General features: G+C 54.0%; 1 protein-coding gene across 1 annotated transcript in view; it reads right to left on the bottom strand.

Moving 5' to 3' along the window:
- Positions 1-10,225: 10,225 nt before the first annotated feature.
- Ttbk1 (tau tubulin kinase 1) overlaps positions 10,226-22,569 on the bottom strand; it is a 38,753-nt gene continuing 26,409 nt past the window's right edge. Inside the window, exons 14-15 of the mRNA XM_051204436.1 lie at positions 11,459-12,999; positions 10,226-10,833 (exon numbers count right to left, since the gene is read on the bottom strand). Of these exons, the coding sequence (XP_051060393.1) occupies positions 10,452-10,833; positions 11,459-12,999 (1,923 nt within the window). The 3' untranslated portion in view covers positions 10,226-10,451. The remainder of the gene's footprint in view (positions 10,834-11,458; positions 13,000-22,569) is intronic.

The raw sequence follows: 22,569 nt of genomic DNA, 5'->3' as shown, positions 1-22,569 counted from the left end.
GTAGGGGTGTGTGGGTATATGTGTATATTGTGTATGTATGTGTTGTGTGTGTGTGTGTGTGTGTAGGTGTGTCTGCATGTATGTGTATTAAGCTGCTGAGACTGGGCTTGTACACTATTTTTCTCTCACCTGGCCTTGTATTCTCTTCCCACCTTGTGCAATGTATGGCCTCAACTCTGCTGAGAACTGAAAGGGGCCCAACCTTCCTTTACCACCGTGCGATTGGCCTCAGCTTCCTCCCTCCCTTCCTGCCTGCCTTCCTCCTCCCTTCCTCCTTCCTTTCTTCCTCCTCCCTCCCTTCCTTCCTCCTCCCTTCCTTCCTTCCTCCTCCCTCCCTCCCTTCCTTCCTTTCTTCTTCCCTCCCTCCTTCCCCCCTTATTTTGAGATAGCATCTCACTCTGTAGCCGAGGCTGTCCTTGAACCCAGGGTGATTCTCCTCCCTCAGCTGCGGAGTATGGGGTACAAGGTAAGCAACCCTGGCTCCAGTTTTAGCTCTTGTTCTGGCCTTGGCCATGAGAAACCAATGGAGCCAATGATGGGGTCACCCCAGTTTCTTTTCTAGGGTGTCCTCTCCACTTGACAGGAGCTCCTCCAGGGCCTGGAGAGCTGGCTCGGTGGCTAAAAGCACTTGCTGCTCTTGCAGAGGACATGGGTCCAGTCCTTAATACTCAGACGTTAACTCACAGCCATCTGTAACTCCAATCCAAGGGCATTTAATGCCCTCTTCTGGTTTTTACAGGCACTTTATGTACAAATTGAACATATAGATGCAGGTATTAATATTCACATATAAAATAATTTTTGTTTTGTTTTGTTTTTTTTGAGATAGGATTTCCCTGTGTAGCCCTGGCTATCCTGAAACTCACTCTGTAGATCAGGCTGGTCTCAAACCCAGAGATCTGCCTGCCTTGGCCTCCTGACAATTGGGATTAAAGGTGTGTGCCACCACTGCCTGGCATGAACAGATGCTTGTCTGTGGATGTCAGGGAGTTCCTACAGCTGATCTGGACTTTGACAAGTGACTTTGGCATGTCTTGGGATCCTAGGGAAGGGTTTGACTCCAGATGGTCTCTGGAGTCCCCTTAGTTCTTACATGGCCTAGCCCCCCCCTTCCAGGGCCAGGGCCTGCTCCATCTCTACTCCTGATAGAGCTTCCCGGTTCTTGCCTGTGAGCAGTGAGCTGCGATCTCTCTCACACCTGTCACTCACTCACACCTGTCACTCGCTCACACCTGTCACTCACACCTGTCACTCACTCACACCTGTCACTCACTCACACCTGTCACTCACACACACCTGTCACTCACACCTGTCACTCACTCACACCTGTCACTCGCTCACACCTGTCACTCACATACACCTGTCACTCACACACACCTGTCACTCACATACACCTGTCACTCACTCACACCTGTCACTCTCACACACCTGTCACTCTCACACACCTGTCACTCACTCACACACCTGTCACTCACACCTGTCACTCACTCACACCTGTCACTCACACACACCTGTCACTCACACCTGTCACTCACTCACACCTGTCACTCGCTCACACCTGTCACTCACATACACCTGTCACTCACACACACCTGTCACTCACATACACCTGTCACTCACTCACACCTGTCACTCTCACACACCTGTCACTCTCACACACCTGTCACTCACTCACACACCTGTCACTCACACCTGTCACTCACTCACACCTGTCACTCTCACACACCTGTCACTCACTCACACACCTGTCACTCACACCTGTCACTCACACACCTGTCACTCACACACACCTGTCACTCACTCTCACCTGTCATTCACACACACCTGTCACTCACTCTCACACCTGTCACTCACTCACACCTGTCACTAACTCACACCTGTCAATAACTCACACCTGTCACTCACACCTGTCACTCACACATACCTGTCACTCACTCTCACACCTGTCACTCACTCTCACACCTGTCATTCACACCTGTCACTCACTCACACCTGTCACTCTCACACACCTGTCACTCACTCTCACACCTGTCACTCACACCTGTCACTCTCACCTGTCACTCACACACCTGTCACTCGCTCACACCTGTCACTCACTCACACCTGTCACTCACTCTCACACCTGTCACTCACACACCTGTCACTCACTCTCACACCTGTCACTCACACCTGTCACTCACTCACCTGTCACTCACTCACCTGTCACTCACACCTGTCACTCACTCTCACACCTGTCACTCACACCTGTCACTCACTCTCACCTGTCACTCACACACACCTGTCACTCACACACACCTGTCACTCACACCTGTCACTCACTCACACACCTGTCACTCACACCTGTCACTCACTCTCACACCTGTCACTCACCCCTGTCGCTCACTCTCACACCTGTGCACATTGCTGGTGCTGGTGCTTCAGCTGGGAATGCCCTGTGCTCTTCAGCTGCCCATCCTCTCTGCCCAGAATTTAGTTCAAGAGGCACACTGAGATGCAGACGCTGGCGCCGAGAGGCAAGGGTGTGCCGAACAGCCCAGTCAGCCCTTCCTGAGAAACTTGAAGCTGTGATTCCTTTTGTTTTAGATATGCCCAAAGCTGCATAGCGGGAGAAAGTCACCCAGGCACTGTATGCTGACAGGATGAGGAGCAAGCGGGTAATCTGGGAGCTCCTAGAGGCTCCAGAGGTCCCAGAATGCCTCAGGGGAAAGGCGTTCTCCAGCTGGCAGCTACAATTCCCAAGAGGCATGCATTTGAACCTCCACAGATATGATCTCTGATTCCAGTCATGCAACAATTGGTTCTGGCAGAAGGATTTATCTGAATAACGGTCTCATCTCTCCAACAAGAGGCGTGTGGCCAGTGTCCCTCACCCTGAGATCTTACCCAGCCCTGGTGATTGCTGATAGCTGACATTTCCTCACCTTTTAAGTATGATAAGCCGGCAGTGGGCAGAGACACATGCCAGAAAGAAGGAGGCTGACGAAGAGGGGACACTGGGCAGCTTGAAGCATAGGCATATCCCCGGGGGTGGGGTGGTGTCCTCATCGCCCTTCATTGATGGGTTCTTCCACACGGAGTCTCAATTGTTTGCTTTTCTTTCATTTTTTCTTTGTATTTGATATTATAATTTTGTATACTATAAAGTACATTATATACATATGTTTTGCTGCACAGTTATTGCAAGCATTATGGCTCGGATGGAGAAGTATTCTGGCACTCTGGAGCCAAAGAATACCACAGGACACATAGCAGCTCACAGCCCTGCTCTAGGGAAAGGCTTCCCTGGTGTATCAGATCTGCTCTGGCAGGGGAGGGCTTCCCAGGGGAGATGTTATAGTTCTGCCAGTCCCTGGAGTGTAAGCTCCCTAGGAGGTCCATATTATCGGGATTCTTAGGGGCAGAGTTTTCCCGGGGAGATTTCCAGGGTGGGGATTGGTCAGACTTCAGTCCTGAGCTCAGACTGCCTAGATCTGGTGCTCAGGGATTGGTTGGTTTTCTGCTCAGGGTCAGGGTCAGATTTGGCTCTGGTTTCAGGGCTGAAGTGTATTTCTTTCACTGGTCTTTTTAGCCCTTTGGCTCTAATTTTAGGGCCAGGGTGTATCTCTTCCACTGGCTCTGATTCCAGGGACAAAGTGTGTTTCTTTGGCTCTGCTCAGGGTGTATTTCTTTGGCTGGCCCATTTTCGCTACAGTTATTCCCAAAAATATAGTTCATTCATTCATTTCTTTGTTTGGTTTTTGAGACAGGATCTCACTCTATTGTCCTGGCTGGGCTGGAACTCACTCTGTACACCAGGCTGGCCTCGAATTCACAAAGATCTGCCTGTCTCTGCCTCCTGATTCAAGACATGTCCTTACACCTAGCAAGTTTGTTTTATCTTGTACATATGTATTTTGAAAGGTAATTTTTAATCTTTGTATGTATGTTTGTGTATGGTGTGTGTGTGTGTGTGTGTGTGTGTGTGTGTGTGGTATGTGTGTGTGTGGGGGAGAGAGAGAGAGAGAGAGAGAGAGAGAGAGCAGGCATGCATATGGAAGCCAGAAGACAACCTTGGATATTAGTCCTCACTTTCCATCTCTTGTCATCACTGTGTGCCATGCGGGCAGGCTGGGAATGAAGATAGATGCTCAGCACGTGGGTGGCTTTATATGGGTTCTGAGGACCCAAGTGGATCCTCATACTTCAGCAGCTACCACTCTACCCAACTCGTCACCACCTTGAAAGCTTTTTGTTTGTAAAGTTCTTTTATGGGTATAGGTGTTTTTTGCATGATGTGTCTTTGCATCTTGTGTGTGCTTAGTACCTGCAGAGGCCAGAAAGGGGCCTCAGATGCCCCTAGAATTAGAGTTACAGACAGTTGTGAGCTGCCATGTGGGTGCTGGGAATGGAACCCAGGTCCTCTGGAAGAACAGTCACAAAGCCTATCTCAGAAAAGAAATGGGCTGAGGGGATGATTTATGGATACCAACATAAGTAACATGTAATCTGTGGTATTCATTCAATCAATAATAAACAACTTAAAAATAGAAGAAAATACTACTTTCATCTGTTTGTTTATTCTGGGAATTCCTAAATAAGCATTTATAGGAATAAGGGGCCTCAGAACTATGGTGTTCACTTGGACATGAGTGGCCCATAGGGACCTGGTTAAGTTAGATACAAAACGATTGTGTGGTGTGACATTATTATATAGTTGTTAAAAGGAGCATAGGGGTCATTGTCATTGTTGGTGCAAATGGAATATTGATGATTCCCCAAAATGTTAAATGTGGTTTTATCACATGACCTAGCAATTCACACATATGTGCACACATACACACATACTACACAAACACATGAAGTAATGAAACACACTCAAAAACTTGCACGTGGTAGCATTCTTGTAATAATTGAAACAGTTTGTCAACTTAGGAGTGGAGAAGTAAAATGCCATGTGTCCATACAGTAGAATATCGTCTGTTATAAAGAGGAAGAAATAAGATAACTGGAAGATCACAAAATGACCCCATATGATTTTGTGTATATAAAATGTCTAAGATCAGCAACTGGGGTTTTGTTGTTGTTATTGTTTTGAGATAAAGTTTCTGGTACTCAGTCTGGCCTCAAAGTCTGAGGATGACCTTGAATTTCTAATCCTCCTGCCTCTACCCTCTGAGTGCAGGAATTGCGGCATGCATCAACATGCCCCTTTTATGCAGTGTCAGGCCTATGTATGACAGACAAGCACCCTACTACAGTGAGTTTCATTCCCCAGCCCCCCCCCAGGTAGGTGGAGCTATAGACAGAAAGTGGACTAGTGATTGTGTGGTGGCAGTTACACAATTGTGAAGACACTGGGTTGTGTAATTGAAGTTGGAAAGCTACACTTTTTTCTTTTGTCTGAGACAGGGTCTCTCTGTGAACCCCTGGCTGTCCTAGAACTCACTCTGTAGACCAGGCTGACCTCAGATTCAGAGATCCACCTGCCTCTGCCTCTGGAGTGCTGGGATTAAAGGTGTGCGCCATCACAGCCTGGCTTCAAAATAACTTTTAAAAGATGGAGGAGGGTGGGAAAGATAGCTCAGATGGTAGAAGAACCTGCCGCAATGACCGCCTGGGCTAAATTCTGGGGACCCACGTGATAGGAGAGGAGACCCTGAAAGTTGTACAAGCACACTTTGGCACACATGTGCGGACATGCACGCTTGTATATTGCATAATTTAATATATACAAACATGTATGTTTACATGTTTTTGTCTTGTCTCTTTCAAGACAGTCTCTCTGTGCAGCCCTGGCTGTCCTGGAACTCACTCTGAAGACCAGGCTGGCCCTGAACTCGGAGATTCCCCTGCCTCTCTCGGCAGTGCTGGGGTTAAAGGCGTGCAACACCGCCACCTGCCATATTTTGTAAATTAATACTAACAAATTTGAAACCCAGTGAAGTTGGACACTGCTCAGTAGGAGAGCACTTGCACCAGACTCTGGATTTGACCCCGGTGTCACAGGGCAGGGAGGAAGTGTATTTCAGTACATGCTGTTGGGAACAAACGCCACATTTCTGAACAGTAGTTATAATATGCTCTTCTTTTATTTATAAGAAATATATATGGACAGAGAGAGATAGGCATTATTATAAACATAAAAAAGGTCCGTGATGGTACACACCAAGCTGTTCACAAGTCTCTCCATGGTCAGGGTCATGCACAGGGGGTGTCTGTATTTGATATGCTTTTAGCATTTACTACAAGTATGTCCTGCTCTGGACATGTTAAACAAGGAGGAAAGAGAAAGTACTTTGGGCTCTGCCTGTCGAAGGCCCCGGAGCCCACTGGCATTCAAGTTACAGGAAAAGGGTCCCAGGAGGCTGAGGTTCTGGATAACCGAGAGCAACCCCCCAGGAAGGGAGAGTGGGCTTCCTAGATGGCCTCACTTCCCACCCCAGATGTGGCCCAGAGACAGGCCTGGGAGAGAAACCGTGGTCCACTAAGCGAAAAGACTCGCTTGTGGTGAATTCAGGATCCAGTCTCCACAGGGCACTTCCTGTCTCGTCCCATGGAAACCTCCCTTCACCCTGTGCGGCTGTGGGGCTGCAGCCACTCAGCGACCAACTGCTTCATGGCCTCACGCATTGCTTTTTCTTAGTTGTGGAGACTGGCCCATAAAAACACGAGCCGCTTCCGGCACTTTGAGCCTCGCAGTACCCAGCGGAGTCCTTGTCATGTGCACCGTCTTGCTTTGCTGACCACCCCAACCAATGGCCGTTAAGATTGTTCTTGAGCCAAGTCTTTTTCCGGTCCACAATCTCTTACCAAAACCATTGCCATCACAGAAGAAAGATAGATGAAATACTTTTTGTTTTAAAGGAAGGAAAGAATTCCATGCATAGTCCATATATCATAAATAGGGTCAAGAGCAGTGTCTCATAATCAAAGACATTAATATCGCCACGTAACTAAGCATCGTGGAACACACCTCTGTTCCCAGCACTTGGGAGGTTGAAGCAGGAGGATGGCACATTTGAGGCCAGCCTGGGCTAACTGGCAAAACCTTGTCTCAAAAAAAATTTCATTCCACTGAAACATGTATAAGTGAAATTAATGATATAAACATCTTGCCATGGCTTTTTGTTTTTTTCTTGAGACAGTCTTATATTTAGCCTAGGCTGGCTTTGAACTTACTGTGTCGTCCAGGCTGGCCTCGAGTTTTCAGAAAAATCCCCCTGCTCTAGGTCCTGTGGCTACTGGGATTACAGGCCTGAGGCGGCCACGCCTGGCTTTTCTGTTGGGCTTTGGTACCGAGTGAATGTGTACCGTCCAAGGCAAACTCTCACTGGCTCACAACTTCTTGGGCTTCAGACTTGTTGACAAGGCTCTGCAGGGCCACACGAGGAGGGACATGGTGGATGACTTTAGACTTGTGTCCTTTGGCAAGGGTAAACTTGTAGGTGTGCGAGGCCCTGTCAGAGGCGGTGCTCAGGGTGGGGTTTGCCGTGGCGTTGCCTGAGAGCTGCTACGTACTCTGCCTTTCCAGCCACTCACTGCTATCTGCTTCTTTAGGGCAATGATAGTTTTCCTTCTTTCCTCTCTCTGGGCCAGGCCAAATGGAGGAGCATCCTCAGCCTTCAGCAAAGACAACCAAAGAGCCCAGTACAGCTTTGCTTTTTCTTCTGTAAGACCCTGAACAAATTACCTGTACCAGACCCGAACTCTCTTTTCCTCCTCTGTGGAGATGACATCTCTGTCCCCTTGGTCCCATCCTGTATCTTCTCTCCTGCCCACCCCGCCCTCAGGGGTGGGCTTTGCCCTGCCCTCCCTAAAGGGAAAAAGAGTCCAGGCCAACAGAAAGGTCCACAGGCTTTTTAATGGTGTAATGGCTACTTCCCTTGTGAGACCCCATCTAGTTGTGACAGCAACTTCCAAGGTGTTGGTGTCAGGGGCGTGGGCAGGCACAGGATGGGCAGAGGCCATGCAGTGACTGGGAGGGACACGGCCAAGGGCTGTTACATTCTGTTTGGCATGTAAACATTCTTCTGTTGCTTCCCGGGGAGGGGGAGGGCAACTCCTGTCCCCCAGCACCTACCCAGGGGGCTCAGAAGACTAAGCCAGCCAGGCCCCTCAGGAGGCACTGGGAAGCCACAGAAGCCATGTGCCTGGGGCAGGGCCCTTGTCCTGCAACCCTCTGCACATGGTACTGCTGGGGAGGGAAGGCGCCTTAAGGTGAACACACCTCACATCTGAGCCAGTGACTTAAGCAGTGACACATGTCCCCGGGTGGGGACATGCGGGATGGCGTGGTAGTGTGACACTCTCGTAGAAGGATGGGGACCTGAAGGGTTGCTTCTCGAGGAAAGAGCTTCAGCTGGGCGTGGGGCATTGGGAAGGAGTCTTTCCTCTGCCGGGTCCCTCCTGGGGAGAGGAGCCACTTAGCCCCCTTCCCACCACCCCTGCCGGGCCTCTGTCCCTCCTTCTTCCTGGCCTGAAGACACTACTGACTCGGAGGCCTGAGGTTAGCCGGAGCCCTGTGAGGTCTGGAGTCCCAAGGGCAGACAGGGTTTTGTATCTGTGCCGCTCACGCGCTGCTGAAGCTGGGTGGGGCTTTCTCAAGCCTCCTTCCCTCCTATCCCCAAGCCAGGGTGGTGTTGGTCCCACCGCAGAAGTGGGAGTGAGGGGGCCTACATTCACGTTTCCGTTGGTGGTAAGGAAAAGGCCCGGGCCTGGGCACCAGGGGTCACGCCCTGGTCCCCACCTGGCATGAGCTGATTGTCATTCATAAAAGCTCTGGGTGGGAGGAAGTGAATCCTTTACCCCTCTGCAATTACAGGGGGGCCTGGGGTGACAAAGATAACTGAATCCAGAGAGGTTTCCTGAGTGTTCTGGGAGCTTCTGCATCAGTGTGGGATAGACCTCAAAGACTATCCACCCTGGTGTGCTCCCAGGGCTGGTCTATAGAGCTGCCTTCTTGGCGTGGAAGCAACTGGCCAGACCCCCTGTCCCTCCACGAGGATTTAGCTGGCCCCAAGCGGCTCCCGGTCATCAGCGCAGTCAGTCACCCTGGGGGTAGCTGCGGCCGGCCGGGCCGCTGGTACACGGAGGCCTTCCTTCCTCCCTGCCACCTGAATGTTGTGGCTTGCTCTCTGTGGCTCAGGGAAGGGTACCAGGGCCAGAACAGGGGATGGAGGCTGAGAGCTTTGTAGGAGCCCTGTCCCTGACAGGAAGGTTGCCTGCCCCTTCTGCAGCCAGGGTGCTGCTTGCCTCAGATGTTAGCAGCTGAGGCTCCTGATGAGGTGGGCGAGCTGTGCAGAAGCCAAAATGCAGGAGGAGGCCCCGTGTCAGGCCCAGAGCAGCTCAGCTGTGTGGGCTGGCTCGGAGGAAGAGAGCGCAGGGTGAAGTGGGGAGGGGTGGGGGTGGGCACCACCTAGCGTCACACACATAAGCTAGAGTGAGAAGAGCCTTCTGGCTCATCCCACTTTCCACGCCCACTTAGGGGGATGATGCCTGAGCCAGCCCATTGCCCACTGCAGAGGGGCAGGATGGCCAGCACAGAGTCCCTGAATCTTCAAATGACCAACACAGAGAAGGTGATAACCGGCCACTCCACCTGGGTGGAACTCAGAGCGAGGAGAGTTGACTGAACAGTATGCAGAATTGAGGTTAGATAGCAGGAAGGACTTCCTGATGGTAAGGGGTCCTGAGTGCTAGACTATAGGACCAGAGAAATGAGTAACCGTTCAAATTCCCACTGAGACACACTTGCCCAGGGAGGCAGCTGCGCTTCCAGAGGCCGCATTCAATCCTATTCAGGAAAAATATTCTGTTCCCCAGAGACATGTCCTGTGCCTCTCATAGAGCGGACTTTAGCCAGACTAGAGATGTCCCCTTAAGTCTAAATAAACCAATGACCCCTGGGTCCCACTTCCCCAATTCTAGCTTGACCTTCCATGGCCACCATGGCTTCTAGGAGTCTGGACAGGCTGGAGCCTGCACACTTCTGGAATTTGAGGCTGTTTCTCCTTTTGGGTAGGGTTGGAAGCTGAAGAAGATGAGGATGAGGACAAAGTGGGCCGCAGGAGGTGTAAGCAGATGTAAGCCCCTTGGGTGTGGGGCGAAGAGACCAGCCAAGACCTGGTGGGTGAAGGGGACAGGCCCTAAAAGCCGAGTCGGGCGGGGCAAAAAGTGACTGAGCCTTCCGGGGCAGAGGATCTGCTGTGAGCCTGTCCCTGCAGAGGGGCGGTAGGAGGGAGGGGGGACGCGGAGAGAGGAACCGAGACGAGCACCCTCCGGGGTCAGTGGGCTGGCTGGGCTGCAGGGCGCGACACGTGCTCACGTGCGTCCTGGCGGGTGCAGGCGGGAAGCTGGGGCCGGTGGCGCGCGGGCGCGTAAGGCTGTGCTGGAAGCTGCTCCAGTGTGGCCGGCTGCGGGTGGGGACCGGGGTGAGGGTAGGGGGCGCCGCAGAGAGCCGCGGGCGGGCGTCATTATCTGGTCCCGGGCCGGCCCTCCGAGACTGCCGCCCGGCCTTTGGTTGCTGCGCGCTGAGTCTGCGGTGGTTTCCCCTTGGGTCCTTTCTTGGGGGCCCCTGGGGAGGCCTCGGGCTGAGATCTGACCTGCAGGACCCCCCGGGGTGGAGGGACGCCGGGTCGGGCTTGATGCGATGGGGAGGAGCTCTCTTTGCGGGACACCGACTGGCTCCGCGGTGACCCGCTGGGATGGCGCGCGGTGGAGGCGGGGAGGCCGGGACTGCGGGGCGCTGCAGACCTGGAGACTTGGACGCGACCTGGGCCAGGACCCCGGCTCGCGGAGTGTTTGGGGCGGAGGTCAGCAGCGGGGGTCGACCCTGAGGGCTTCTGCAGCTGGAGCCTGCTGAGGGGCAGAAGGCAAGAGAAAAGGACAGGGGTGGGGGACAGGGAGACATTTTCAGAATGTCTTTGAGCATTGAGCCTTAGAGATCTGGGTCATCAAAGATGGGTAAGATTTAAGAGGCCAGACACAGCCGAAGAAACAGGCTAGATGTTCCATCCTGCAGCGCAGGGCCTTTGGGGTTTGTCCTTAAGGGCCATGTGTCAACTTTAAAATTCCCGTGGGTTTTGCATCCTAATCTAGAATGTGCTCATGTTAATATCAATACAAAATACTATACATGTTAGTTACAGAACACCCAAGGCCTTTGGTTTCAAATGTCCCATGGCATACCAGGGACCGTGTGTGTGTGTGTGTGTGTGTGTGTGTGTGTGTGTGTGTGTGTGGGCTCTGCTGGTCTCCAGCAGCCTCCCCTGGTCCTACCTCACAGTATCCCCTTCAAACATGCTGTTCCTGTTCCCTTGAGCCCAGTGACAGAGTTAACACTTGAGTCACAAGTAACACAGTGCCTAGATACGAGATGGTAGTCTGGAAGGTATCTGAGGGTGTTACAGTACCTAATATTGGCTCTGAGAAGTTCCTGTGGGCCACTCTGCCCACAACCAGCCCTGGCAGCATCTCTCACCTGCTGGTGATGGTCAAGTCAGATGCCGAGGCCACACCATGGGGTCTGCCAGGAAGTTGCTGTCCTTCTGCAGGCGTGGGCACACCGATGGGGCGTGGAATCCGGCTCCGGGTGGTCGCTGCCCGCCCAGCCTTCCTAGGCAAAGCTGCTGTGGGCTCTGAGGCAGGTGTGTCCTCCTCAGAGCCGGTGCCAGAGAGTGTCTCAGAGGCCCTGCGCTGCTCCTCGCTGGAGGAGGAGGAGGCTCCTGAGGCCAGCCTCAACAGCAGGCGACCCTGCCGCTTCTCCATCACCAGCCTCGCCAGATCCTGCTGGGGCCGACCCCGCTTGCTCCACCGCTCTCTGGCCGACAGCGAGCCCGAAGGCTCTGAGCCTGTGTCCTCTTCAGACAACAAGACAGGAATACGGCTCCGCGGGCGAGAACCTGGCATAGTGTGGCGGCTGGGGGAGATGGTGGTCCCTTTCTTGGCGACTGGTTCCAGCGGGGATGCTGGAGCTGGCCCATCAGGAAGGGCTGGGCCGCTGGGCAATAAGTCTGTGACCACTTCTGATGGTGTTTCCCCAGGGGGGCCAGACAGGGCGCAACTCTCTGTCTCAGTTCCGTCCAGCCCTGACAAGCCCATGCCATTCTCCAGAGGCACTGGGACACCCTCCTCTGCAGTGACCCCCTCAGAGAGCATCTCCAGGCCCAGCTCACCCCCAGTGCTGAAGTCCTCTGGCCTGGAGGTCTGCCCTCCAGAAGACATGACATTGAGGTGGGATTTCTCTGCAATATGAACAAAGGTCCTCTCGACTTTGGTGAAGGGTGAGGAGGTGACAGCCACCACCCCACCAGTGGCCACCAGCCCTACCCCAAGCCCTGCTCCAGGTCCTGAGGGCTTGGGTTCCGACTTGAGGATGGAGGACAGAGTGCCGGGCTCTGATACATCCAACTGGCTTCCAGTAGGCTGCGGCTGCTCGTGCTGAGGGGTGAGCGCAGCCAAGGTGCCCAGGTCAGGGTCAGGGGCCAGTTCGGCAGTGACTGGAGACTTCTTCATGTCACCAGGGGAGACAAGCACCAGCGTTTTGGAGCCCTCCTCGGGCTCCAGGTCCCCATCAGCCATGGAGGCCCGGCCCCTGGCCTCCTTCTGATCATCAGCCAGCAGCGTGGAAGGGGCACCCTCCTGGCTCCGCTCCGTGCTGCGGTCACTCACCTCACTGTTAGAGCCACTGTGAGGCCCCAGCACCTCCCCAAGGACCCCTGCTTCCTCCTCCTCTTCTTCCTCCTCCTCCTCTTCCTCCTCCTCTTCCTCCTCCTCTTCTTCCTCTTCCTCCTCTTCCTCCTCCTCTTCCTCCTCCTCTCCCTCCTTCCCATTGGCCTGAGGCTGAAAGGGAGCCAATGGGGCCTGTGTGGTGGTGAGCAGCATGTGGGAGAAGCCCACCCTCCGGACCCGTGCCCGTTCTCGATAATCAGAAAGGTCTCTCTTGAAGTCCTGGTAGGGCAAGCCCAGAGGCACAGCTCGTGGAAGGCCATTCATCTCAAACGGGGGCGCCACAGAGGACACCTGCAAGGGACACACAGGGACCCACTGAGGTCCACCCGCCCTCCTGGACCCCAGGCGGTCTCACCCGTGCCCTGAGCTGGGAGACCCCACCGCCATGGACACCCTCTGGCCCTAGGATGATCCCTGGCGCCTAGTGAGGTTCAGGGCACCCTGTCTGAGCGTCAGATCCTCTCTGCCCTCTCCTCCCCTCACCAGACAGAGTCAACTTTAGGGTATGACTGGCAGCATCTCAGAAAACCCTTCTATAGGCCACGGGACAGGAGGGCTGAGTCACTTTCTGGGATGCAATGTCCTCACGGATGCTAACTCTTGTCCTCTCCAGCCAGGGCGGGGTCTCTGAAACTGCAGCCTAGGACCAGGAGACAGGTGAGGGGAGTCCTCCCGCTGGAGTGCGAGCACTCACTGGAGCACTACCTTCTTCCTTTCTGCCCTCAACTGGCCTGTCAGGGAGAACTAGATCCAGTCCACTCTCCCAGGAGCTCAGTTAAGTTTTGGTCTTTGAAGCTGTGTGCAGAACCCTTGGCGATCCCATCGCGGCTAACCGTCTTCCTGCTGTTGGATTCCCATTACACCCTTTCTGTCTCCTCCTTTCTAGACTAGAAGGGCCCCGTCTGCTTGGCACTTCTATGCGTCTTGGTACCTTCTCTAGCAGTACCCCAACCCACTCTGCAGACACCCTCAGACAGCACTGCATTAGGGCCTATGGCGTTGACACGGCTTTGTTCCACAGTGTGTGAGGTGCTCAGTGCCCAGCACTTTTTTTTTTTTTAAACACACGGGGCCTCTGTCTTCCTAAACCAACAGGCCACAATCCATCCAAACCAGAAGCCTAAAGGGGAAACCATTCTGTCACCTCCCGCATCACTGTCCTACGTAAATCAATGTCTGCTCCCTAAGAGCTTCAGGAACTTTTCCCTGCCAGTCTAGTATTCCGCAGCCACCAGCCTTTCTCACAACTGCAGGACTGAACTCCTGAAACTGAGACCCTCTCTCTCTCTCTCTCTCTCCCTCCCTCCCTCCCTCCGTCAGCCTCATGTGCTGAAGCGCCTCCCACGTCCCCGCCACGCCCCTGCCCAACCACGCCCCGCCCAACCACGCCCCGCCCCGCCCATGTATGTTCTAGCCTGTCTATGTTGTCAGCGGCTCCCTGGGTGTGCCATGCATCTCACACTTAGGTCTGTCACCTCTAGTCACATGACAAATCCCTGTTGTCTTTCAACATCTCTCCCTTCTACCTGTTTGCCAGCCCCCTCTATGTGTTCCTTTCTCCTCTGTAGTCCTTTATTTAGGGGTGGACCGCCATGGCCCTCTCTCATTTAAAAAACAGTCTTATTATAGCCCAGGTTGGCCTCAAATTCCCTCTGTAACTCTTCCTCCCAAGAGCTAGGGCTACAAGTATGTGTCACTGCAGGTGGTTAAGGACCTCTTGAATGAATGAACAACAACAAAACCCTCCAGGGAATTACTCTTTCCCAGGGACTTGCCTATCTAATGCAAAGCAGTCAGCCCTGAACTCATATGCACAGGCAATGCTAAATGCACCCAGCAGCTTGTATTTATATATTCATGTGTGTACATATGTGTGTGTGTGTGTGTGTGTGTGTGAGAGAGAGAGAGAGAGAGAGAGAATAATCAAAGAAACCAGGTCATCAGTTTAAGACAGTAATATGGGAGGAATTGGAAGAATGAAAGGGAAGGGGGAGATGATGTGATTATATTTTAATTAATTGTTTTTAAAAGAGCAGGGGCTGGGGGCAGATGGTTCAGTTGGTAAAGTGTTTGCCGCCTCAGTTTGAACCAGGTGTGTGATATGCGCTGGTAATCCCGGTGCCAGGGAAATGAAGACAGGGAAATGAAGACAGGTAAGTTTCTGGGTCTCACTGGCCGGCCAGACTTGCCAGATCTGCATCTGCAAGCCCCAGACCCCAGTGAGAGAGCCTGTCTCAGAAAACGAAGTGGACTTCTCAGGAATGATGCCTAAGGTTGATCTCCAGCTCACACACACACACACACACACACACACACACACACACACACACACCTGGTTGCTACACTACGCATTAAAAATCTATGGTCGGGTATTGAATAAGGCAGACATGCATTTATTTGAGTGGAACAAGGGATCTCTACATGAAGACAATTGGGCATAAAGTACCCACACAAAGGTCCCAAAGGTAAAGGGGTCACATAAGCGACAACGTGAAGGTAGGTAGCTCAAAGAGTATCCGTCCCCACCCTTTGCTCTGCTCACCCTGGTTTGCAGACCACTGTCCCTTGCATGACTTCTGGAGTAGGCCTAGGAGATGCCCACCCAGTAGCTTCAGTGTACTTAGAGCTCCGAGGCTGGCAGAGAATGAGACAGGGATCCCCCAGGCAGAGCACCCTTTGAACTGGTCATGTCCTCCCCTCAACGTCCACAATCTTCCCTATCATTCCCTATCTCAGAGGACTCAGTGAGGTGGTGGCGGAGGGGGCGGGGAGACGGCCAAGTGGTCATGTGCTTGCTGCACAAACACAGGGACCTGAGTAAAAAGCCAGCATGTAGGGAGGCACTTGCCTGGGAAGGGACACAAGGAAATTCCCCCAGCTGGCTGAGCCATCAGTCTAACCAACTGATGAGCTCTAGATCCAGAGAGAGACCCTGTCTCGAAAAATAAGGTGGAGGGCCTGGAGAGACAGCTCGGTAGTTAAGAGTACTTGTTGCTCTTGCAGAGGACCTGGGTTAGTTCATAGCACTCATGTAGTGGCTCACAACCATCCATAGCTCTGGATGAGGGATCTGGCCCCTCTTCTGACCTCTGTAGGCCTCAGGCACACGTGGTGCACATACATACATGCAGGCAAACACTCGTGCACACAAAAGAAATAAATTTGGTTTTTTTTATTTGAAAAATAAAGAGGAAGATGCCTGACCTTGACCTCTGACCTCCACACTCATACGCACTCTGTTGCGCAAACAAATGTGCAGAGACAGGGTAGCCTTGGCCCCCAAAGGAACCTCTGGTTGCCTAGAAGCTTCTTTAGCACTTTGTCCTCTTTACATCCCTGGTGAAGCCCTCAGGAGTTTTCTTTTTTTCTGTAACCCTAACGTGGAGGAGTGAGAATTTTCATTCTCTCTTCAACCCTTCGCCCAGCTAACATTGAGGTGCCCACTGTGTACTGCCCACCGCTGACATGCCTGGCCAGGGTTACAGCTACGGAAAACGACTGGCCAGATGTGCAAGGTGGCTCTAGGTGATGGGATCGTGGGCTGGGTGAATGCAGGGGCAACCAAGGACAGGAGGACACTTGGGAGCTTTGCCTTCCCACCCAGCCGCAGCCCCACCTGCCCAGCAGAGACAGCCCTGAGCCCTACCCTCTGAGCATCTCTCTACTGAACAGCTGCTGACTTCTATCCCCTCTCCCAAGCCTTGGCTGTTTCTTTCGGAACCACCTTTCTTCCGTACCTGGCCAAGCCCTGAATCTCTACACAAAAGCCTCGTTCCAGGTGAGACCCACCCCCTCCCCACAGCTGGATAAACACAGGAAAAGTCCTTCCCTCCCTGCTAGGGCCCTTTGCCCTAATTGTCTGGGAAGCAAGAGAGCTGAGAACCAACCAGGCCAACGATGCAGCAAAAAGCACTGACCCAGAAAGCACCGGCTCAGATTGGGAAATATGTTGACAAAGGCTACCAAACCCCAGGCTTTGCTAGTACCTCCTGTCTCCCCCACAGGAGAACGGAGGACCTTCTGCAATTGGGGGGACAGGGGCTGTGGATCTCAGAGCCGTGCCGACAGGAGCATGGCCACCTGTTAGCCTGGGTACACTGGGATTTGTTTAAATCCCCCTGGCCTCTATCACACCTTCTGTCCTGCTAGGAAGGAGCCCTCCCCTCAGGTAGCAGCAGAGTACTCTCCATGCCTCTCCAGGATGCCCAGTGAGCTATTTGCTGTCTTCATCTCCCAGTCTGCTGGTCCCGCCAGACACTTTCTGTGTGCTTGGCCATGGAAGCATGAAGAAACTGTGGGAGGGCAGCATAGTAAGCAGGCTGCACCCCCCCCCCCCCGTGTGTGTGTGTGTGTGTGTGTGTGTGTCCAACAAGGGCTAGATGGCCTGGAGGAGGGCACACCTGTCCCAGGGCAGTGGCCTTTATGATTCTCACTTGTACGTTCAGGCTCCCAAGCCTGCCTTGGCATGGCTGCTCATCCAGCTGATCTGAAGCACCCTGGAGGGTACACAGCTTTAATCCCAGCACTGGGGCACAGAGGCTGGAGTCTGTGAGTGCAAGATCAGCCTGCTCCACGGTGTGAGTTCCAGACCAGACAAGACCCCATAGTGAAACTTTTCCAAAAGCGCCAGGTCCCAGATGATCAGAGTTCAGCAGAAGGGGGTATGGCTGTTTCACGACTGGAGGGGAAGCAAGCCCTTCAAGCTGAGGCTCTGCTCAGAACAAAGGCCCCAGGCATCTGTGTCCTGCACTGATCCCTGAAGCCTGAAGCCAGTCCCTCCAGAAATGGCCGGACCTGGTCCCTCTTGGCTACTGATTGTGTTGGTCTCTCCTCAGCCCTGGGAGGACTTGTGACATTGGCACTGCAGACCTTCCCACTCTACCCCATCCCAATACCCACAGGGTGCATGAGGTGAGGGTTTTGCCTGGACCCTGGCCAAGCGTTACCTGGAACCACACTTTACCTGGAACCACACTCCAGCTCAAAGTCCCAAGGTTGGACACAGACAGGCTGAGTGACAAAAGCAGAAGGGTTATGTGGCACTCCCCCCAAACTGACGGGGGGGGGGGGCTGTGCCTTTCAGGACTGCCCAATGTCCCAGATCCCTCCCCCTGCTCTAAGAAACCCTAAGAAAACATGGCTGTCACACCACCCTGGTCCCAGACGTGCTGCCTGAGAGGAGAGGACACACAGACCAAGCAGCCACTGGCAGCCCTTCAGTCACATCTGCTGAGTCACTCACCTGCCTCAGTCTACCGGCTCTCCCTCAGAGTGTTTCTGTCCAGCCAAGAGCCCTCCCTCCACTCCGCCATTGCCTCCCAAGAGAGAAGCCCTGCCCCCAACACGCCAGGGACGGGAAGGAACATGGCTACCAGCTCCATTCAGACCTTACTCAAGTGACTAGATCTCCCCCTCCAGGCTCCCCTCATCTGCTCTAGGACCCAGGGCCAACAAGTATGTGGGGAGAGGGGCTTCTGAACCTCCTAAGGAGTAGAAACGGCTGTCACTGGCCCTTCAGCTGATGGAAGAGATCACGCTAAGACTGTCTCAGTCTATCCCAGAACCATCACTATACCAGCTCCTGTCTTCTGGCCAGCCAGAGTAAGGGACAAGAGGGTCTGGGCAGAGAGAGAAAGTCTCCAGTCTGCTCAGCCTGCTTCTCAGGGTGCAGGCCCTTTCCCTGCCTGCATGCCCTGAGCTAACTCTGCATCGGTGCTGTCCCGTCCCTTCCCCGGCCGCCCCCTCCCTGGGACAGAAGAGGGCAAGGACAGTAGCAGAGTCTGTTTGGCACAGGAACTCTCTGGCTTTCTGGCTGCCACACTCACTCAGTGGGACACAATCTCCTGCTTCCAAGCACACTCCTCTCTGGGAGCTGGATCCCAGAGTCCACTCATCATTCCTGGGCATAACAAAAGGAGGCGCGGAGGGCAGGGGGGGGGGCGTGTGGCAATTCCAGTCCAGCCCCTTACCCTCCGCCCCGCCCCCGCAGCCGAGGTCCTCACGGACCTGAGCGGGGCTGTGAAAGAAAAGCAGGCCAAGGCAAAGGTTCCTGGAAGGCGTCTTTAATCAGGATTTGGTAGTACACAAGCTCTCCGGATTGTCTGCATGAACATACAGGGACTTTAAAAGGCACAAGATCCCTCGCACAGCGACGCCTGCCGGCGGGGCGCCCCCACCCCCGCCCTGCACGGCCGTGTGCGCGTGGGTGCGTGTCCGTGTCCCACCCCCGTGGCGGCGCCGCGCGTGTGCGTGTCGATTTCAAGTGTTGGATTTGTACAGTACTCGCAGTCTGGGGTGGGGGTGGGGGGCTCAGTGCATGCTTTTCTACCCGGGTCCGGGGCCCCTGACGCCGCTATGTACACTAAGGGAGGAACGCACCCCGGAGAGAGAGAAGAAGAAAAAGGAGAAGAGGAAAAAGAAAAGAAAGAAAAGAAAACGCGTCCCATCTTCGAGTGTGTGGTTTTGAGTTTCTCGTGCATGCTTAGGCTGGCCGGGGTAAGGGAATAGTGCAAGCGTATAATACAGTATTATTGCAATACAAAAGGGGTTGAGGAAAGACTTGGGATGAGAGGCAGGGGCGCTCAGGAATAAACCGGCTGGGACTGGAGACCTCCGAGAGGGTCTTCTTGCCAACCACCCTCCCGTCCCTCGCTTCACCCCATCCCCGGATGGGGGGCAAGGGGGACTTTGTAGGGAGAGAGCTCTGTTAGGTCCTGGGCTGAGTTTCCCCACACCACCTTTCACGGGGCAGGGGCCAGCCCCTCTCTGCGTCAATACTGTCAACTCTCGGGGCCCGGGAACCCGCCCCTTCCCCCACGGAAGCCCCTCACCTGGGGGAGGGGTCTACGGAGCAAGTGCAAAGGAAGCAGATGTTGGTCCCTGAGTTTTATTTTCGGGGGTGGGGGTGGGGAAGAGCTGGAAGTGGGGGCATGTTTGGGGAGCCCCCCCAGGGCCCTTAGTGGTGGGTGGGGTGGGACAAGGGACGCGGACTGGCATATGGGCAAAAGGGAGTGGGGTTGGGTGGCTCTGAGAGACCTAGGCTCAAAGTTTGGCTCCCCCTCAACTCTGGGCTCTTTGGCATCCAATTGCAAGGCCAAGGGTGGGGACAGCCCTGTGGGCGGTGAGGTAACGGGAATCGGGTTGGGGGGGGTCGGGCTCTTGGAGCCAGCTCGTCCCACACACACACACACACACATACACACACACACGCACGCACGCACACACGCACGCACACACACACACCCGCCCCTGGTCTGCACCCTAACCCTGGAAGCACTCAGGGCCGAGTCCCGCACTCGTCCCCGCCCTGCCTCCAGGCCAGGGACCCAGCGGCCGCGAGCCGGCAGAAAGGAAAAGCAAACAAAACTGAGAGCGAAGGCGGACGGCGGGGGGCGCTAACCCAAGAGAAGAATTTCAGCAGCAGCAGGCAGCTGGGCGGGGCAGGGCGGGGCGGGGCGGGGCGGGGCCTCCGAGGCCGGCGGTACCGGGAGGGGGGGCACGCCAAGTAGCAGCTGGTTAAAAAGACCCAACGTACATTCGAGGTGCGACGGCTACCGAAGGGTGGGGCGGGAACAACGGGCCCCGGGGCGGGGACAGAGCTGGAGGGGGCATCAGACGACCCTTACAGTCAGAAACCTGTGACAGGGGCTCGGGCGCTCTGGGTCGGGGCTGCTAAGTTTGCTGTCCGGAGAGTGGATGAAGGGTGCGAGGCTGCGGAGTGTGAGCGTGCGTGCGTGTGCGTGGGTGGTCATTCTCCCCACCCACAGCCTGTGCAGGGTCCCAGGGCAGGTGGTGGAGTGACAGGAAAACCCAGGGGAAGAAGGGTCCCCAGTTCCTTTCCCACCTCTTCTCGGGTGGGCTCAGGGGCCTCCCAGCTTGGGAAGTCCCCTGAGTATGTGTGGGGTTATCTGAGGGAGCCGATCCTCAGCCTTGGGGCCTCTCCCTTAGGGAGAAGGATACCTTAAATGTCAGACGGTATGGGGTGGGCATGGCTCCTGTCCTCCGGTTAGGAGTGCCCCATATCTAAGTGGAGCTTGAGGTGCAGCAGAAATTACCCTACACTTGTCTACACTTGTACCCCAATTGCCACATTAACTCGCCAGCAGAAAGCACATCATCTGTGTCCCCAGCCCCACAGCGCACCCCAGCCGCCAATGGGAACCACATCGTCTCCAACCACGGTTTCTCCCCAAACCACCCATTGACACTGACGCGGTGCGGCTCCTAATCCTCCTCAGTGGCCCAGGCTCCCCCACCCCTCCTGAACAGTCGGGACAGCACCACCCTGTGGCAGGGCAGAAGACAGAGGTAGGAAGGGGGTGCTGGGACCAGCCTGGCTCTGAGGTGCCACCTCTAACCCACCGGGAAGCTGGGTTTGTTTTCCTGCCAACTAGAAATTCAGAGATTTGAGAGATTATTGGGCTCGGGGTTAGTGGTTGGGATGAATGCTCAGTGGTTATTGCTGTGACCCAAGCTGCCTTGAGTGTATGGGGTGTGCATTGATTATGAAGAATTCAATACAGCATTTTCACTGACCTACAGTCCTTAGGACACACTCTTCCCTGCCGAGAAAATACTGGCGCTATCAGGCGGTCCTATCCTACTCAATGAAAAAACCCAATGACCCCACACAGTAACACACACACACATACACACATACACACATACACACATGCGCGCGTATACACACACGCACACGCGTGAGTATGCACACACACACGCATGCACACGCATGAGTATGTACACATGCACACACATGAGTATGCACACACGCACACACACACACACACACACACACTTGTACCACCTCCCCCTCCACTGCTAGCAGCTACCTTTCTAAGCAAGCAGCTGCTTGGCTTGGCTTGCTGAGGAAGGCCTTGCTTTGACAGCTGCAGCCCTGGACAGAGGATACAGTGAGGAGGCCTCGGGGTCACAGAAGTTAGGTCACTAGCTCTTCCCAGAAACTGGTGTGTGCGTGTCTCATGTGCGTGTGCCTGTGTGTGTGTGTGTGTGTGTTTGTGTGTGTGCATGTGTGCGTGTACCTGTACATGTGTGCGTGCATGTGCACGCATGCGCCTTGTGTGTGCATGTGTGTGTGCACGCGCATGTGTGTACATGCACCTGCACATGCAAACATGAGTTTGTTACCAAAAATTACAAATCTGGAGAGTTCATATAAAAATTGGAAGACAGTGGCAACACCTGGTTGAGCTAAGGAAAGTGACTGAGTAGGGTTCCTTTCAGTAAATTTACCATCACGATTTGATGTCCTCTATGAGTTGGTGACACCCTCTCAAAGTCCCCTGTCAGTGCTCAGCAAATGACGCCAATTTCTGCTGAGCCTGACGTTAGGAACGAAGTGCCTGCTTTCCTACAGCACCTTCATCTGCCCCTCCCCCCAGTCCTCAGTGCTGCTCTACAATCCTTGGGGTGGCCACAGGAGGAAAACAACGTCCAGCCAATTCAACCGACCCTAGTACTCTGGGGTGCCTTGATCTAGATGCAATCCCATGAAGAGGGGACTGGGAAAGAAGGTCAGGACAGTTCTGAGACAACATTCCTCTTCCAAGGGGGGACCAACAGGAAACAACACCCAGACCAAAATATCTGAAGATTCCTATGGAACAAGACCTCAGTTACTCAGCACCGCTGGCTCTTCTATTAATTTATATTCTTGTAAAGGCAACATCTGATTACTCCATTAAATGCGGTAGCATTGGGCTCTATCTCATAGGTTGGTATGAGTGGGTTAATTCATCAAGTGTTCAGATCATGGCTTGACACACAGGCAGCCAGCGACTCGAGAAACTATAAAGTACGGGAAGACACCGCCAGTTGCAGGACTTGAGTACCAAGGGAAAA

Source organism: Phodopus roborovskii, unplaced genomic scaffold, assembly GCF_943737965.1.
Source record: "Phodopus roborovskii unplaced genomic scaffold, PHOROB, whole genome shotgun sequence".
NCBI lineage: Eukaryota > Metazoa > Chordata > Mammalia > Rodentia > Cricetidae > Phodopus > Phodopus roborovskii.
The sequence above is the reverse complement of the archived record's forward strand: the minus strand, read 5'-3'. Positions and strand labels throughout refer to the sequence as shown.